The 20,174-nt window shown below is 37.1% G+C and overlaps 2 protein-coding genes across 13 annotated transcripts in view; one reads left to right on the top strand and one right to left on the bottom strand.

Moving 5' to 3' along the window:
* Positions 1–9,863, top strand: part of LOC136341242 (uncharacterized) — a 78,335-nt gene extending 68,472 nt beyond the window's left edge. For 4 of the 11 annotated variants that reach the window (XM_066286013.1, XM_066286011.1, XM_066286009.1 and 1 more), the window contains 4 exons: positions 8,739–8,807; positions 8,907–9,061; positions 9,393–9,529; positions 9,682–9,863. In XM_066286013.1, coding sequence (XP_066142110.1) covers positions 8,747–8,807; positions 8,907–9,061; positions 9,393–9,529; positions 9,682–9,745 — 417 coding nt within the window. In that variant the 5' untranslated portion in view covers positions 8,739–8,746 and the 3' untranslated portion in view covers positions 9,746–9,863. The other 7 variants (XR_010732467.1, XR_010732466.1, XR_010732465.1 and 4 more) reach the window with 6 other exon arrangements.
* Zip48C (Zinc/iron regulated transporter-related protein 48C) overlaps positions 1–20,174 on the bottom strand; it is an 89,830-nt gene that overhangs the window by 32,346 nt on the left and 37,310 nt on the right. The window lies entirely within an intron of this gene.

Genomic DNA, 20,174 nt, shown 5'->3' with positions numbered 1-20,174 from the left:
ATAATATTTAAACGTTACTCTTGCTCATCAAGCAGCAGTCAAACCTTATGGTTTTCTACTGATTCTACTCGTGCTTCTGATTGATTCTTGAGATTTACACGCAAAATATTATTATTTTATATACATATTGGTTAATTCTAATGGTCCACGAATTTTTAGCGGTGGAAGGGAAGTTGCGTGGGGCCCGTGCAATGAGGAAGGACACTTCCTCAGGAAGCAAATTTAACCACAACATCCTCGCATCGGTCGGTGCCATTAAACTATTTTATTTTTTGATAAAAAGCCTCGAACAGGTTGGATGATGGGAAAGGAACTATATTGCGAGAATGTGGGAATAAATGGTTACTTATTATTCAGAATAAAATTTGACGCTTTTAACAATTATCGACAAAGATATGACAACAACCTGCGTGGAGGGAAGTGGCCGCATGTGACCTCACAAATAATACCTCAAAAGACACGGAATATACTATTTATTTTTAAACATAATTGGAATATAATTACTAATCCTATGCCATCACACTTGAGCTAATACGTCGGCAGTGCGGTTCTAAAACAAATATAAACATTCCTGAGCAAATTTTTTAACGCACGCACAGTGTTTGTAAAAAGTTTCGTAATGAATCCCGTTCGGTCGCTCACGCACCGCGTGCACTTTAATGTACCTTTAAAGTTTTTTACGCACGCAATAAAGATTTAATTTATTTAGGAGCCGCAATTAAATTACAAAATACCGAGGGGCCCATAATGGAATGCATCCGTCTGTGAGGGGTTCGGTGTTCCATTTTTCCATTAAAAAAACAACATGGAAAAAATTTCTTGTCGAATTTCTATCCGGTCGTTTTAAATCGAATAGTCGCATACCACGGATGGAACTATGCAACGCGGTTACTTCCAACTTTTGAACCAAACTGCAAGTGGGTTGAAAGAAAGAGGTGGCTCCACTAATCACACTCGTCGGGGCTCGTTGATGACTTGGATTACCACGCTCACTTACTACTCAAAGTACTCTCAAAACACGGAATCACCTGGTGGTACGCTTCGGGAAGAAACCGGGAGTCGAGTGAAAAAAAAATAACAAAAACGAATAAAAGTATTAATGGGTTTAAATGGCGGGAAATAATGATGTACGTTTAAATGGTAACCGTAATTATTATTGAATTAAATTTGCGTAACTAGGTGACAGAGGGCTTTCACAAAGAATGGGATCGCGTAGCAATGGAAATAAAATATAATAAATGGCCGTACGTGAATGTTATATGGGTTTATTATGTTTGCGTCTAACGCTGATAATATATTGAATTAAACCGCCGATAACGGTATTTAATAATGAGGACACTTGCTAAAATATGGGATCAGTTGGAAGAAAATGCAAATGATGTTTACCAATAAGAAGACACCGAAATTATGATGGAGCTTTTGTTTGGTGATCTCCTAGGTGCCGAACTTTGTGCGATACGAAATCTTGAAACTGCAGGTTCCTTCCTTACCGGAAGCGTGCTGATTATGTGTCAAAGTTCAATTTTATACAGGGTGTAACAAGTTGCGTATTTTGGAACTCGACAATAATCTGTTTGTGAATTAAAAAAATCCTAATTCTTCCGGAAATATCCGATAAAAACTTAAACATTTTTATTTTCCTTTTTTTTTCAAAAACTCGAAAATCACAAGTCAGAGAAAGCTGATGGTGAAACATTATTAGAGCACTTTTCAACTGGATCCTTACTGTATTAGTCGGCATTTTTACCTGACGATTGATTCTCGAAATATCACGAGCTACTTTGGGTATATTATTGCCGCCATCTTGGATTTATATAAAATTGGAATCTAACCGAAGTTCTCTTTTCAGCGATGCATTACGTTTCAGTATCTCAATGGCCTTTATATTAAAAAAAAGTAAAAAGACCTTTTCCATCAGAGGAGCCTTGAATGGCCACGTCAAGTCAACCAATATCATTGTGCTCATTCATTCATTCATTTATTTATATTTATTTGAATCTTTGCTTCTCCAAGTAAAGACGGGCTATCGACCTTCGTGTCCTTCTGCCCTTGGATATCTTTCATAAGTACCTTTATGTTCAATAAATTGAACTGTTCTGCAAGTCTGGTTATGCAGAGAGCGTCCAGTACGATAAAAGTTGTTAGGGCTATTCTTCCATTTCTCCCCTAATTTCATTAGTCTCTCTGTTATCTGTGTCATGTTTGTCTGTTAGTAGGATTGTGTAGCGGGTTGTTTGAGTATTCACTATATGTAATTAGTCTCACTGTGATTTGTTGTGTAGTTTATACGTATTGTTTTGTGTTCTTTTTTACGTTTATTCTCAGTATATGTCCATAATTTAATTGTGGTCCGCAGGTTGCTTTATATATTTTAGTTCCCCTTTTAGTGCTAATATCCTTGTTTTTATATGTCAGCGATCGAAATTGTCCTACTCTCTCGGAGTTTTCTGTCTTGGTATTTCTCAGATATTTTTTTTAACTTAGTTTGGATATTAATTTATTTATTACACAGTCCACTAATTTTATTAAAAATTCCTAGTTTAATGAAGCAAATGTTCAAAAAGTTGTCTGCTTACCTCGAGCCTCAAATATGTGGTTGCCTTCGCAGGAGAAACCGTTGAAGACTACTGAATAAAACTTGATTGTTTAACGCAATTAGTGGAGTGAGTAATAAATAAATTAACAAAGTAGTACCTGACGTTCGCTATTTGGCGCGGCAGCGCAACTCAACGCTCTTTAAATGGAAAAGATTGTTTTACTTTTATTCACAAAAAATCCACTAAGAATTCAATTTGCAAAAATCCAAGATGGCGCCCACAACAAAATCCAAAGTACCAATCGTCGAGTGAAAGTACCGGTCACTCCAGTAGAAAGTCAGTCATAAAGTGCTTTAATAATGTGCCGTTACTAGTTTGTTCCGCACAATGGTTTTCGAGTTTTTTAAGAAAAACGAAAATCGAATTTTCGGTTTTTATCGGACATTTCCGAAATAATTCGTGTTTCCTTAATGTGCAAATAGATTATTGTTGAGCGCCAAAACACGCAACTTCCCTTTAACCGACTGTGTATCTCTTGCAGTTTCCCATGCGTAGACTCAGACTTGGTACACCCTGTATACAGGGTTGTTCACCCAAACCGTTAATCGAAAATACTTTTACGGATCTGTTTGCGTCATGATGGTCCTTTTCTTCCATGTAACCAATTATCTGTTCCGGTTTACTTAATTTCGAAAAAATGAGTTAAAATTTGGAAAAAAATCGCAGAGTAGATTTCTTCAAACGTGAGCACCTTGTTTTTACGTCTCATTGTGGAATATAGCAAGTTTCACTCCAAGTATCACCCAAACAAACACTATCGCATAACTACCAAAGGCATATAAATAATTTTTATGGCGTTTCGAGTAACGTGAGCCAACGACGACGCCCAGCACCATACGTGCAACTATGTTCAATTATCAAATTTCCGTAAAATGGCTGTTCTGGGAAAAACTTCACTTTACGTACATTAAACTACGGTTTCATAGACGAGTACACACACATATACTATCGTTTTATAGCACCAAAGGCAGCGTCGCACATACAAATTCCTTGTTTAGGGTGTAACAAATGCTCGAAATAGGAAAAAATAACGTGACCGCTTAATGGACAGCAGCGCGGTGCCCCTCAAATACTACAGTTGGACGCTTTTTGGGTCTTTAATAATGGGAATCGGGCTTCAGAGGCTCGAAAAATTAATCAAGGACGTCAATGGCAAGAAATTTAGGTCTGCTGGGAGAACGGGAATAACTGTGTGAAAATATGCAACAGGATGTTAACGCGGCCGTGTCGTTTGCATAAGGGAATTGTTCTTCGACATAGTTCCAAGAAAGATATATTTATAAATAATCTCTGCTATGTCCGAACGCTGCGAGCTAGGAAAACTTTTTCGAATGTCCCATTTTTTTTTCTTTCGAAAACCTCCGGACTGTTGAGGAAGACATCTCAATCGTGTGATCTCGGAAGCCATTATCGTTTAAGCCACGGGCATAAATCTTGATGTAGTGTAATGGGACGGAATTTAAGAGAGGGGTTATCAAGAGGAAGAAGCATTTTGTTGTAGACTTTGCCCATTAGAAGTAAATTACGTTATTTAAATACCTACGTCGTGGACTTGACCTCTAATAATCTCGTCTATTAAAAGGGAAAATTGGAACTAGGTACTATTATTTTTAATGTGCAGTTAAGTACCCACTTACGAGATCTCTTTATGTTGTGTGTGTGTGTGTGTGTGTGTGTGTGTGTGTGTGTGTGTTTGGGTGGATATGTGCGTGTTACGTAGACCGAATGAACTTTCATACTTATAGGTCATTTGAAATCTCGATTACTGCTTTGTTGCAGTATCTCCAGGTCTCATTATGAAGTTCTACGTTTTCGGTGATAAACAAGATCAACGCACAGAAAAAGGCCACACCCAGTTGACAGTGGACAAATCTTACATCAATTGAAGAGAAAAGTTCCGCAGACCTTGGGCGTCACAATGAGAACGCCAGATTTGAATTGCGCGCCATTTCGGCCGCAACTCTTAATGAGCGAATACGCGTGCCGGGCCGAAAGAGACCAGATGGGAGTTGGGAAAAATTGAGGATACACTACCTTCGGTGGGCACACTCTTCTCACTACATCAACTGTGAAATGAATCATCGATGAAGTTGAAAGAGCTGGTTCAGTTGTCGATGTGAGAGATACAAAACAGAACGACCTCACGGCAGCTCGCCGGAATGTGGGCGAAAATCCAGGGACCTGGATTCGTCGACGTGCCGCGAGAATTGAACGTTTCAACGACCACTCTTCATCGTATTCCCACGAAAGATTCCCATCTTCATTCTCACAAAATCCGACTGGCTCAACGACTTTTGCCATGCACAGCGAAGAGAGTTCACCTATTGTGTATCGTTGAACAGCAGGAAATGAATGCCGTCTTGATGGACAAAATAATCTTACAGGCTCATTTTCACCTTGATGGCTTCGTGTGTGGGCAAAATTGCCGCTTTTCCGGCCCAGACAATCCAGGAACGATTCGTGAGAAACGTACGTATCCCAGACATGTCACTGTTTGGTGTGCATTTTGGTTGGCAGGAATCAGCGGACCGTTGTTCTTTGAAAATGAGTTAGGTAATGCACTAACGAGAACTGTCAAACGTGATAGCAACATCACAACCCCCAGTGGTTTGTGTCTGAATTGCGAGATGCAGCTCTTGAAACATGTGGTTTCAGCAAGGCTGCGTCACTTGCCCTATCGCTCGTCAAACATTGATGATCTAACACGAGAGTTTGCCCGGTCGGGTCATCTCCCGTCATGGCGACAAGACGTGGCCTACACGATCACACGACCTAACACCTCTTGATTTTTTTCCTTGGTGTGTAATGCGTCCCAATTAAATTTTTTCGGAGGAAATGTCTTCTTCACTTCATAAATTGGCCGTCCAACCTTTTCTCAAAGGACAAATTAGCCCGATTCGGTGATTGTTCCGACAGTGTGATTCACTCTTCCTGAAATATAGGAGTTCCATTGGGGAAAGTAAATGCATCCCGTACTGGTATAATGCGTCATTTCGCGGTGTAGTAGCATTTATTTTTGTAGCCATCCTTACCTTTGAGTTTACCCGCGTAATGGTAAGCCAGCTTTGCCAGCCCAACGAACGCAGTGCCTGTAGACCACGTAGCAAGTTTCTCTGAAAATTCTGAGGACGGACAGTAAGAGTTCCGAAAGAGGATTGTGTCCATTGCATCGTTGTCCACGTATTCCGCGTGAAAACCACTCGACGTCCGTTCGCACAGGGACTTCGTGGCGCCTTTAAACGGTCCCAGTGACACTTCTTTGATTGCGGAGAGCTGCGGTTTACCTCTTGGAACCGTCAACACCATCATAAATTTCGAGGTGAAGACTGCAGTTATCATGAAGTAATAGAACACGACCGGCATTAACATCATGCGGTAGTATTTGATTGCCACTAAATTAACATTTTGAGCGTCGATTATTTGGCACGAAATCAAGATGAGATCGGTTAGAGACAGGTGTAAGTAAAAGTATAGATAAGTGCAGAAAATCGGGAGAAAGTAGAAATCCCAACGCTTTCTGAAACCATGGTACTATGGAATTTAATTGCGTTCTCTAGTCCTGATATTGAATGGGAAGAAGAATTATTGTATCGTGTTCGTCATGCGGATAGCTCACGTTTATCTAAAATCGTTTATCTTATTTGGTGCATGGCGGAGCAATTATATCTATCCTTAGTTTGGTGGGGATAAAACTAAGCATGAACCTGATATTGAAGCTAGATCTGTTTCTCCGCCGTGTAGGTTCTTTAGGAACCCGGTGATCATTCCGTTCGGTAGAACTTGACTATAATTATCAATACCGGTACGTAAGTATATGGGCGTTGCACTCAATCACCTCGGAACTGCTGAAACTACATTCCCATCTCGACCAATGTACTCTTTTCTATTCCGGATCTCTATTGAGTTTGGGAACATTAGAATTCTCAAAGGATGGTCGTATAAATTATAGGTTTGATTAAAAAAACATTTAAAAAAAAATGTGGAGTTGTGTCCGATACGAGTACAGCTATGGACGGGTCATACCTGAAAATACATAGTTCGACTTCAAGAAAACGAGCAGGGACGTCCGAAAATAACGTGGAAATGTGTTGGTAGGTCATTTTAGAGATTAAAATAGTAAAAGAAGTTCTTATAAAAAGGCCGCCGAAAATTCATTCTTAAAGGGTTCGGGTTAGGGGGGGGGGGTTCTAGCACCCCTTAAAGGGGGAACTCTGAAGATGTTTTTTTTGCAATATTATCGGCACGGAAGGAGAAGAAAATAAAGTGGACAACACTCAGGTAATGGGAAAACCCAGCGTCAGCCTAAGAGAATTCAGTCAGGAGGTCAATGAGGTCTCAAAATTTAAAACAAACAACATAGAATCCATAGCAATGCACGCTAAACTCTCAGGCACTTAACCATGAGTGCAGGCTTTCCTTAAATAATTAATAATTCCATTAACATTTTAGGTTAATGTGACATTATTTTATACCAAAATGAAGATAAACGAATTTTCTCTCGTTCTGCGTCATGAAAAACGCACCGTCCTATTTGGAAAAATGAAGAAAATTTACATTGAAACGGTGAAAATTAAAGTTGTCATTGTGAACATCTTGTATGTATTTTTGGTTAAATTAGCATTCGTACCTGCTTAGGTGATCTTACATGATGATCCATCCTAAAATCATCAAAATCGAACTTAAGCTAACCGCAATGTAAATTTATTTGTGAGGCGCTGCAAGTGTGTTGAGTTCCTTTTAAAACGTCGTAGCTCCGGAACACTACATCCCGGATTTTAAAAAATCCAAGAACTAACACAGACCCAAGAGAGGATTCCATCACGTGACAAAAAGCGGTTGGTACCATTAAAAAAAAATTACACTTTAGAACGTTTGAGCCTTTTAGGACACCTTGTAGGGTCGTCACTAATTTTAAAACATCTTCATTAGCCTCGCATGCAGGGTGTCTCTTAATGGATGGTAAAGAATGAAATGAGCGAATCACGAGCTTATTTTAAGATAAAAACTTCATATTGAGTCATGGCCCAAATTGCTTGCATTTTGATATACAGATCGTGAAAGTTTCTTTTTTTTTATTTTTCATTAATTTCTCTGTTATTTGTAAAGATAATGAACTTAAAATCGGTAGTAACAATCATTTTAGCATTACGAGCAAACTGGAATAACAACTACTTAAAATACTGTACAGGGGGTTACTTTTTTCGTGGTCGCTTTCAAAGTTTTAAATATTTTTTCCCCCTAAAACACTTTTTAGATTTTATTAATTACTTTTGTTTAATCCCCTATGTCTTTTATTAACTTTTTTGCCTCTTCAGGTTTTTTATTAAGAACAATAGTTTAAGAGATATTTGCACCGCTGACACTGTAAGGGGTTCATGGGAATTGAAATACATTTTTAATGTAGGTACCTAATGGCATGTTATCGCACGTATATGATTATAACTAGAAAGCATAGAACATTAAAGGCAAATTACTTGCTACTGAAGAAGTTCTAATGTCACTAGTGTGGTATAATGACAAGAGTTTTTACTACATTTTTCGTATGTCGACTTTAACGAGACTTCCTCTCGTTTAGGAACTTTAGACCCGAATGAATGTGATTATTTAAAAATCGATTTCCTCAGATATTGGATTTTGGATTTGGGTTTTGGTGTGTTCCTCAAATGGTTCGATGGTTGCAGAATATGTACAGGGTGTCCAGTTTTCGACACTTTTGCAGGATATCTCGGTTATTATTACAGTTCGAACTTTGGAGTTTCCGCAAGCCTGCGTAAAACAAGCGACGCCGCAGAGTTATCATGATTCATATTATCATGTGTCACAAAGAGAAGTTTGCAAGTTTTACAAAGTTTTTAGGTACTAAAACTGACGGCTAAAACACATGGGCGCACTACCGCTAAGAGGCAGTTGTCGGCTAATTTATTATTTATCTGTTTAAGGCGTGACACTTAGCTGAATAGCGAGATTGATCTTTCATTGGGGTGTTGCATTTATACCGAGTTAACGAAACGTGGTTTTGGGGTGCGGCGCGGGTACCAAGCGTTTTTAGAACGAGTAGTACTCGACCGTTTACAATGGGAGGGTTGTGCTTCAACAGGCATTTCATTCTTTGGCTCATAACATTTAATTATTATCTTTCAGTTGCCACCATGGAGTCGTCCTGGACGTTAGAATATCGAATATTCCTTGATGATTGTTTTGTTAGGAGTGGTAAGTCTGCGAATGCAGTTCAGATTTAGTGTCATTTTATGGCCTCCTCGGTGCCAGACCTCTACTCACGTGATTTCTTTTTATGGGGTTATATGAAAGCACGTGTCCATGAGGCTAAACCTCGTACGTTAGAGGAACAGAAAGAAGCAATGCCACATCAAATCACCGAAATCGATGGAGACCTGCCCGAAGGGGTGGAAGCCAATTTTTTCGAACGTCTTCAGCATTGCATCAACTTCGGACACTTGCCAAATGTAATTTTCTCTTCACGATTATAAATTGCTATGCTTTCAACCATGCTGTTGTAATGAATAAAAAATCATATAGCGAAAACTAACGATTCGATGATTGTTTCAGAAACACTCGATTCCCATGCCGCATCCTGTTCTTGATCTCTAGTTCCTGTGAAGAACGGAGTAAAAGAGATTTATTATACAGGGCAACACGTGGTTGAGAATAATAGTTCCAAAAATTTAGTCTTGTCGAGTATGTTGGCAAAAAATGATGATGTACGTACATACATGGGCGTAACATAAGTGTACATTTCAAAATCGTTCAAAAATACATATATGACATAGTCTACAGGATCCAGCTAACTCGCAGAGCAAACTTGAAAGTCGTTCATCTGGATCGGTCAACGAGATATCACGGAGATCTATCAGTTTGGAGCGAACAGCCCTGAGAGGAGCGCAGTGTTACGACTGGCGTGGGAATCCCCGCAGGTAAGAGACAGGGGCAAAAAAGGATTTGTTGTGGTGGCGCGCTCGATCCAGTAATTTATTGTATCTTTTTAGGTAAGTCGCATGTCCTGATATGTTCATTTATGTGAATATTTACAGACTTATAAGAAAATTGTGGTATATTCTAACTATAGAATGTTTAGCTACATGTGGAGGCCTTTACTAAGAAAGAGTGAGTCCAAGACTGATACAGAATAAGGAACGAAGCAGTTGTGTGTTTTGTCATGAAATAGTGATTTATTAATGATCTATTAGTTGGCGAATAGTAGTTAGTTGTGTTTATTTGTTGGATTAATAAATAGTGTTTACGTTGGAAGCTAGTATGCTGGAATCATTCGAACCACGAAGTCGAAACACTATTAATTATTGGGGTGTTTTTATTCGAAGAGTTCGAATACGTTTACGTTAAAAATTGAAAAAATATCCAATTAATGTCTTGCGTGCATTTGACCTAGGTTTTGAGGGTTTAAGTAAACATTGACAAACTCGTTAAAAATGATAAAAAAACGTAGTTGATTGACTTTTAAACTTTAAATATATAATTTTTTAAAGTCAAAACAGTTCGTCAATCTAAACACCATATTGAAAAGCCCGTGGGTACACTTTTTTCTTTCGTTTGAGTACACCGAGGAATTATGGCATACAGCCAAAAGTAAAACTTTCACTACGGCTAATACTTCAATTACGAGTTAACATAAAGACAGTGTTTAATTTTTAATACACACATAAAACCATTACGTGATTTAAAATTAGTAAAACAAATATACTGAAATGAAGCAAGTTATTCACATTGTATTATTAAATCGATCTTAAAAAATATATCGCAATAATCGGTAAATCGTGAACGTAGCGCGTTGACTAAGTCATTTACTATTCATAATTAAACATCTAATCGACAACAAATAAACTCAGTCAAGACATGTCTATGATATTGAGTTTTTTCACCATCACTCTTTCCTCCTTCCATCGAAAAACTAACTTAATTTTACACTGAAACGTAAATTTAAAGTTGCCAGTTTCACAACACGAATTAGGTTTTTGTATTTGCTTAAAGAAAATAATTTATTGCACTAAAGAGTTAATATGCAACGGTCAAACTTGAACACGGGCACGTAGAAAATTATGGAGAAAAATTATGCGTTTTAACTGGTCAAGGAAGGTTTTATGTCGTCCCTTCTCACTGGGACATAACAAACTTATATCATCTCCACTTGTCCATGACGTCAGGTGTTCATATACAGAGCGTTTCCTAACTACGTGTAAAAAATTTAAACGCGTAATCCTTGACTGATTTTGAGTCAAAAATGTCTAATAAACATATGTCCGCAAATGCCTTGTTTCCAAGATACAGGGTGTTGAAATGTGACAAGAAAAAGAGATTTTATTTCCAAAATGACTCAATTTGGGTGTTTGAATTTTAGAAAAGACAATTTTTTGGGGGAATACTTTAATGATTAATTATAAGAATTGCTTTTTATTAATTATAATAATACCACCAAACCTTTAGAAACCTTTAAAACCTTTTTCAACGTCTTTCAGTCAACACCCTGTATCTTGGAAACAAGGCATTTGCGGACATATGTTTACTAGACATTTTTGACTCCAAATCAGTCGAGGATTACGCCTTTAAATTTTTTACACGTAGTTAGGAAACACCCTGTATAAAAAAATATCTGGGATAAGAGAAAAATGGGATGAAATGCAGATGACCACAAGATAACGCGAACGGCCACGTGACTCCTTCCTCCTTAAGGGCAGAAGTGAGGGTTTGCAGTTTCCTGTGGTGTTCGGAGGGCTGGGTATTATCAGGAAATCACTTTTGCACTTAGTGTCGCAAGATTTGTTTTTCAAATAAAAATGTCGCTTCAAGTGCATTTTATTGTTAATTGCGAAAAAGATTCGCTAGACTCCATGGTTCCTTAAGTTCCCAGGAATTTCCAGAAATCTTCAGTGTTGAAAACCAAATATTAATCGATAGATAACGATTTGGTTATGGATAGAGATGGAGTACTTTTCGAAATATTTATAGCAATAAAGGTTCTATGGTTTAAGTTTTTATCAGAAACTTATTTATTTTATTCAGAGTAATATTTACATTTTTAGGAAAGACAAAAAGGGTGAAAAACACTTATTTACGCAATTTTAATTGCATTTTATATGTTGTCGATCACATCCTGAACACTTAAAAATTAATTTTAATTTAACTCAAGTTCCTCCAATCAATCTTCGTCGGCAACTGATAATTGTTTTAACTATTTTTTAAAATAAAACTCGAAAAACCTTCTTACAGCTATTATGATCGTTAATAGTTCTAAGGTTGTTTAGGTATTTAGAGGTTTTACTGATAATATTAAATAAACCACGCTTATCTCAATGTATTTCCCCAATTGTATTAAAATACTGATCCTTCGGGTAAGTTGACCTAGTAAACACATGCATTACCTCACGGCATAAATTGAAATCTGCCATCAATAAAACTAAAGAAGCCCTAGAAGAATACGTATGAAAGTTAGTCCTTTAATTTCATTAATGTCTGATTTGATTATAATGGCCTCTTTATGGTACCGCTTTGCGACTATAAAGCGATTCATTATGGTTCTGGTGCAATAAAGCTATGTTTTAGTAGAATAAAGCAGGCAATAAATATGCGTACTTTGGAACTGACAATGATCAGTCAATAAATTTCTCTTATCAGATAATCAAGGAATTTCGGAGGTATTTTCACTTAAAACTTAAATTATCTGAAAATTAATAGGAAATCGAATATAAAACGTTATATGCATTACCTACAAGTAAGATTTCATTCAACTCATCCATTTATGGAGTTACTTGCAAGTTTGCTCGGCCATAAACTGATTCGTCTCATAAAGCCTTACATTACGTACTTAATTACGTAAATAACTCTTGTCTTGATGGCAATTCAATGATTAACTTAGTGGGAAGCATAAATTAACCTTTACTCTATACCAGATTTATTGCATTTTCAATGTAATAATAAATAGTCAGTGGAAATGTTTTGAATATACAAAACCAGAATACCTGACATAGGTAGAGGTTTGGAAATGGAAAATGTCGTGTCGCAAATGGATAGAAATCCCGGGAAAAATCTTTCAGTCGTGTTGGAAAATATGTATATATCCTCTATAATACGAGAAGTGCAAATGTAGACCACAACACAACCCTAAGAGCACTTTTAAGATTTTTTCTCGGTTTAAACTCGTGAGTATCGTCTTAAGACTCGCCGTTAAGGCAAAACCCATTCAGGCTCTGAGGCAAAACCCATTCAGGCAATGAGGGTTTCCCTCGCATACCACAACAGAAGGCCCAATTTTGATAACAACTGGTCTGCACCGTCGCAATCCAGCAAACCCAGCGTTCCTTCGAGATCAGGTACCGCCACTGGCACCCGTAAACCTCCACGTCGTTCTCAGTGTTTGCTCGCAGCATTCTTGCACGTTTCAGCTTAAAGACGATCACTTCCGTTATAATTTTTGAATTGTAATTGGATGTCGGTTTTCTTTGGGCTCGAGGCGCGTTTTTCTCGCGTTCTTTCTTGTCTGATGCTGCCTGGCCGTGTTTGGTGGTCCCAAAAAACCGAAGAAAGCCTTCACTCTTTTCGGGCATTTATTTTTCGACAATAAAAACCACCACCACCAAGGGCCGAGTCGATGGTGCGCGGGAAGTTCTGCGCATCGCCGACTCAAGGGGGATCTAATCGATGGTGGTCGTTGATGGGTCGTAAAATGTGTTGCGACGATTAGTCCGATAGCCCATCCCTAAGTCGGTAGGCAACTAAGCCAGCGACTCCATCGCTTCGGTATGCTAAGAATGCGGTCGCGGCTTCCCAGAAGCAGCCAGATCGCGGACAGTTATAATAGAATGACATTCGCGCCACGGTCGTCGACCGACCCCCGCATCTCATCGCAAATCGGATATTCGCCTCACACATATAATTCTAACACCCCTCATTGACCACAGGGTTGGATTCCCCTTCTAAAATTAATAATTAATTGCAGGGTTCAGCGTTTAAGGGGAAACTCTTGCAAGCTCGCGAGTGCTGGACTGCCTTAACTGGGCTCGAGTCGAGTGAGACAGAACTGATGGCACTAACTTGACCTGCCATGAATACATTGTATCAAATTATAATAGTGTTTTATAACATAACTAAGTAAGAACACGTTCGACGCATGCGTAATACGGCGTATCATTTACAGTTGTGGACAAAAGCAGGGAATGTTTTTTGAAACAACTTTTTCTTGGTGATATTATTGTCGTTTTCATCTTCAAAGTTTTTTGATAAGGTGAAGATACAGTCAGTCGAAGTGAAACTCGTACAGTAAGTTTGTTTGGTGTAAGTAACAAAGTAGCCAGAAACTGACAACGAACATATGGTCAAAATGAAATTGTATATTGAATAAAATAAAAAATAAAAGTTCCGCGCACGCGCCTAACACAAAATGAAAATCAATTTTCCATCTCAAAATGGAACTGGTACACAATTCAAATTTCAGCTCTAAACCATAATCAATTTTAATTTAATACTTAGTTGAAGGTCCTTTATTGCTAATTCCGTCTTTTGGACGGTCGCGTATAAATTTGACCAATTTCTCACTATATTCTATTGGTATCTTTGTCCATTCTTTCCTTAAAACAGTTTTTACTTGTCCTCTATTAGAAATTTCATGTTTTCGTGTTGCAATTTTTAACTGCTCACATAAATTTTCAATTACGTTTAGGTCTAGACCCCGAGTAGATGTTTCTATTACTTTACAATAATTATAAAGTAGCCATTGTCTAACTTTTAATGCCTTGTGGTTTGAGTCATTCTCCTGGTAATATTTAAATGATCGTTCAATTTCCAATTTCTGCGCTCTCTGCTTTAAATTTAGCTTTAAAGTATCCGAATACATATTTTCGTCCATGGTACTTTCAACGAAATGAAGATTCCCAGAACCTTTTGCCGACATGCACCCCAAATCGCGGCGGAACCTCCACCGTCCTTCATTGCAGCCGTAATTTTTTTTTCTTTTAATGACTCATTGGATTTTCTCCAAACTAGTTATCCATCCGAGTCGAAAATGTGGCATTTGCTCCCATCTGCAAAAATTACATCTTTCCAGAAGTTAAAATCCTTTCTTGACATTCTTTCGCAAATCTTAAGCAGCATTTGACTTTATTAGTCTTACTGATTTATGGTTGCATTAAGGCTACTATATCATTTAGATTATGCTTACGTAATAAGTTTGGAATGGTTTGCGGATTAACGACCTTAATTAGAAATGTTTCTAGAATGTTTGCCAATTTAGGAGCAGACATTTTTTGATATTCTGCAACCTTTCTTAAAATCCATTTTTCATCATATTTGATAAGAATTTTTCTAGCGCCAATTCGCACGTTGTTTTTGATCCTTTTTTTGTTAATATAACGATTTATAATATTCTGTACGGTTGTACGACTCCTATTGATCTTTTTATCTATTTGACGGTAAATTTTTAAGTTTTCATAATGGTGGATGATTAGGTTTCTTTCAGTGACGATGGTTTGGCCCCTTTACCGGCTCATTGCAAACAACAATTAAATTGAAATATAAATATAAATAAACGACGACAATAGTATATAAAAAATGCAAAAATTTAACTCTAAACTGTTTTTAATATGAATTTACTACTAAATATCTTGGGTGTACGAGTTTAATGTTGGTATCAAGAATTGATTTTTTCAAAATATTTTTAAAAATGTACCATTTTTTAATTCTTGTTTATCTACCAGGTCCATTCAATATGAAGATTAAATAGCCAATTATTTTGTTTTATTTCTTTAACATAAAAGAAAACGAATGAAACTAATTCATGTATACGAGTTTCACTTTCACTGATTGTATGTTCCTAAATTCACCGTACAATATTTGACTTAGGAATGTTGTTTTAAAATAAGTTGTTGTTTATGGGGGCATTATCGGTTATTCAGTCCGATTGCATGGTGCATTTTATCCTAAATATGCCAAAGAAAAGGCATTTTGCGGAAGAATTTCGAAAATCAAGAATTCAAATGTCACGTAATAGCTGCAACCAAAAAGACCTGCAAAGACGTTATGAATCAGCCAAGGAGCCGTCTCCAAAATTTTAAGAAAATTTGGCACTTATGGGGATGTAAAAGATGCTGTAAAACCTGGACGTGGAAGAAAGGCGAATGCCACTAACGAACGATGGATTAAGAAAATATCATCTGCAGATCCTCGCAAGTCTTTCAGCATTGTAAAGTAAGAAATTACATACAATAGTGACATCAATATAAGCGATCATCCTGTACGTCGTCGGTTGTGCGAAATGGAATTAGTAAGAGGGATTGCAGAGAAGAAGTCCTTAATTTCTAAGAATGGAAGAGTCAGAACTAGATTTATTCAGGAACATTTGATTTGGCCATCTTCAAAGTGAAGTAGTGTTCTTTTCCGTGATGAAACTAAAGTTAATATTTTTAATTCTGACGAACATAGTTATGTTCATCAACCTGTGGGGACCAGGTTTGATTCCGACTATCAAAAATCAACAGTGAAATATTGGGGATGGCAGCATAACGGTATGGGGATGTTTTTCTCGATCCGGCGTTTGACCATTGATCAAAATTGAGGAAATTATGGATCGGTTTCAAAAAATAAAGCCATCCTTGAGATCCGTATGCCGCCATATGCTTATGAAGATAAGCCTTTACTTTGGCGTTTCCAGCAGGAAGGACAACGGCCCTAAACGTTCATCCGGATTAGTAAAAAATCGGCTGAATGATAATAACATCCCCCTGTTAGAGAGGCCATCTCGATCGCCGAATCTCTATCCGATTGAGCATCTCTGGGAGCACTTAAAACGAAAAATTCGACACAGGAACGTGTCCAATCGGGATGAGTTGTGGAAAGTCCTGCAGGAAGAATGAGTGAAGATTCCTATTTCCATTTGTGAATATTTAATCGATTCTGTGCACGTTGATGTAAGACTGTTGTCGACTCGAAAGGATGTGCAACAAAGTAATAGTTTATTTAAAGTTTTGTATTGATAAAAATGGCTTTCACGAAGTATTCCATTTTTTTTGTTAAGCATGATTTATTGTTTTTATTTTTTTTTATATTTGTATAAATAAACTTATTTATTTTTGTTTATAATATTGTTAAATATATACTTGGCTTTTTGTATAATATTTTTATTTTTTGATAATCAACTATTTTGATATAAAACCACGATGGATTTAAAATATTTCATACTTTTGTCCAACACTGTAAGTACGCGGCCCAACTTCAAGGGTGGACTCTTTGGGTGACTCTAAGACGAAAAGTTTATATAAACGTAGATCCGGTAATGCTTCGTTTTCCCGATACAGAGTGTTAAACTTTTTTTTTATAGTCTTTTCGTAAAAACCTTATTAGTCCTTTAGCTGATATTATTTAAACTTAGCAGTTATGTATGGTTATTATTGTTAATTACGCGTATTAAGCACAGCATGACCACCCAGATCACCGGAATTAAATCCGTTAGATTTTTTTTTAGGGGACATGTGGAGTCCTTTCGGTTATAGAACCCCGGTCAACTCTGAAGAACTAGTCCAACGGATCCGGGATTCATGGAATCAGATAAGACATACACCGGCAATATTTCAACGCGTCCGACAACCAATATTAAGATGAGCTAATGCTTGCAAGTTGAAAGAGGTAATTTTCAGCCACTATTGCAAGTTTCATGTTACATATTGTTAAATGTTTTTTTTATTAAAAAAATGCGTACCATTTGTTTAAATGCAGTTTTAATAAAACGTTTTTCTTGTTGGCTTTTTTTCAATTTCCGGCGTTCCCCCTGTGCGTTGCCACTAGCAAAAGGGGACAATTTCCAGCTTAAAATATTCCTTTGTATTACATTAAAAATTGTTGCCAAAGGTCAACATCACATTAGTTTGCGTCTTCATATTATTTAGGATTTTAAAATAGGTAACGATTAAAAAAATATTTAACACCCTGTATCTTGAAAATGAAGCATTACTGAACCTACGTTTATATCAATTTTTTCGTCTTAGAATCACTCAGAGAATCACCATTTGAAGTTTCGTCACATACCCAAATAATACCATATATTAGTCCCTACGGCAGAAAGAACTAGTTCTTTCCCTATTAAAGAGTGAAGAGAAGAACGACTCTATCTACACTATATCATTTGACTGCATTTCTCCTTTCGCCTTTCTTGATAAGTTTGATTTGCGACTCATAATTTCCAGATGGTGTCAGTTAGCAGTAGCTCTGTAGTTTACAATAGTAGATGTTCAATGACTTATTTGGCTCTAGGAACAGATTGGCGTACAATTCGCCCAAGTTAGCTTTGCGGTGGAAGCAATAAAACATTGGATGTTCAGTAACTAGGTAGGGGCGGCTCAAAGGGTGAGGTGCATTCCGAAATTGTTTTAACACATTTTTCCTTAATTTAGTGCGTGTGTGTGTGACGATTTATAGAGCTCTCAACTAGCAGAAAAATGAGTAATATTGAGATTTTTAAATCCAAAGTTCAATATAAATTATTGCATGGACAAGTTCGCAATATTCTTGCAAATTTGTAGCATTTTATGAGACGCGAAGCTGAGCAGAATAGACCACTGAAATCATTTCATAAAGTTCGACAACGAGGTGCTATAGCCACCGGTGCGAGTGTTAGAACAGTTCAGATGATTTCCCGAGAAATGCGATGCATGGAAAATGAAAAATCTTCCATATTTTTGAGTCCCAAAAAGCGAGAATGAAAGAAACCTAAATCGATTATTGGCGGTTTTGACACCGGTGTTCTAAGAAGGCTCATAAATTTCTACTTGTAAGAAATGAAAGATTTAATGTTGAGCCGAATCCATAAAAATCTACCGTTGAAACTTGGTCACGTACTTGAATAACACCCTGTATATTACAGAATACGACTGGTAACGAAGTGTTTTATACACGAACATTACAACTAATTGACGCCTTTAAGCGTTAAGAAGTGTTACAAATTTGTCAAATTATCCAAATATGCCCGAATGAAAATTTCTAATGTTCTAAAAGAACACTTATCATAAAGGCAAAAAAAATCTTACATCATGATACGTAACAAATGTTAGCGTAGGGTACAGAGGCCGCCATAATTTTTTGTCCAGGGGTCACTATAGTTCTAAATCGTAGCCTGAGAGCAACAGTTTATTTATAATTTTAGAAAAAGAGCAGTTAAGAATAAAATCATATCGAAAAAAATCAGCTCTTCAATTTTGTGAGCAAGCTTTATGTTAACTTCGAAATAAGTAAGTTCAACCTCAATTTGGAAATCTCGTCTCGATCATTTTCAGTATAGCGCAGGACCTTCATAACGACGAAAAACGAACATTAACTATTGCTGGAACGATCGAATTGTTTACAACCATGCCGGCGGTCCAGACCCATCTTCGTCAAACATGTCAAAATGATCCAATGTGTCAAATCGATAAATGGAATTGCGTTTACTTGCGAAATATGACAATTTAGGTATGGACAGATGATGCACTGCCTTAAAGGAAATTTAATCGTTTTTCACCGCATTTACCAACACGTCGAGAAATGGAAAGAACAAAACATTCCCGCTAACAACTTTGACATGAATGAACCCTGAGTGACAGCTGTATATTATTGAAAGCCAATTCGAAAATTCTATTTTTTAAAGTCGTAGAAAATAAACAGATACGTGGAGGAAAGTAATTTTTCCTCTCCTTAGTAAGGTAAAAAACTGTAAGATTATTACATTAAAAGGAAACTAAGCTAGCCCACGGTTAGGATTGACTCTAGAACCTCGGCCTTACTGACCATAAAGTTCCTGACCCCGCTTTAATTTTAATTGCTACAATCTAACGACCTAAAACTAGGATTCCGTCACTGAGAAGTTTGTCTTGCAGATATTCACACACCTATTACCGGTAACATTACGTTGTGGGAGTATTCGCTCTAACGACATGTCGACATGCATTATTGCATCGAACGGTATTATCGACAATGCACTGGAACTCAATTTTCAATACAATTTCGATCGAAGCCTAACTCACCCCAATTAGCATATGATACAGGGCGTGTTCGGAATGGGCGCCCAACACCCTCGGTACGACACAGGGATCACAGTGTAAATCTGACAAAGCCCAAAGGTGAACCTGGAATTCGATTTTACATTCATTCCTGGCATCGAACATGCGGGCAGTTGCCATCTTACAAATTGCACGTTTTGAAATTTTTAACGCAACATATTGTTATGAGTGTTCTTTTTTTTTCTGATATACAGTGGTAGAAAAAAGTGTCCGTGCAACGGTATAAAATCAAAACGTTACATTTGAAATTGCAAATAACGACGAGTGTTTTTAGTTATTTTTTACAGCATAGGTAAATCAGCATTGTTCTAAATACTACACACCAAATTTAGTTTATTTGCAGGTATCAAAATATATCAAATCACGAGGAATTTTATCGTAAAAAAGCCCTCGTATAATTTTGAAAATGCTAGCAAAAACTGTTTTAATTTTGTTTTTCGTGCGGTAAAGATTATTTACAAAATTCATGGCGAAATTCGTCGATTTTAGTTTAGTTTTGGCGTGTTACTAGTAAAATAATTTGATATGT

This window comes from Euwallacea fornicatus, chromosome 9 (genome assembly GCF_040115645.1).
Source record: "Euwallacea fornicatus isolate EFF26 chromosome 9, ASM4011564v1, whole genome shotgun sequence".
Classification (NCBI taxonomy): Eukaryota; Metazoa; Arthropoda; class Insecta; order Coleoptera; family Curculionidae; genus Euwallacea; species Euwallacea fornicatus.
The sequence above is the reverse complement of the archived record's forward strand: the minus strand, read 5'-3'. Positions and strand labels throughout refer to the sequence as shown.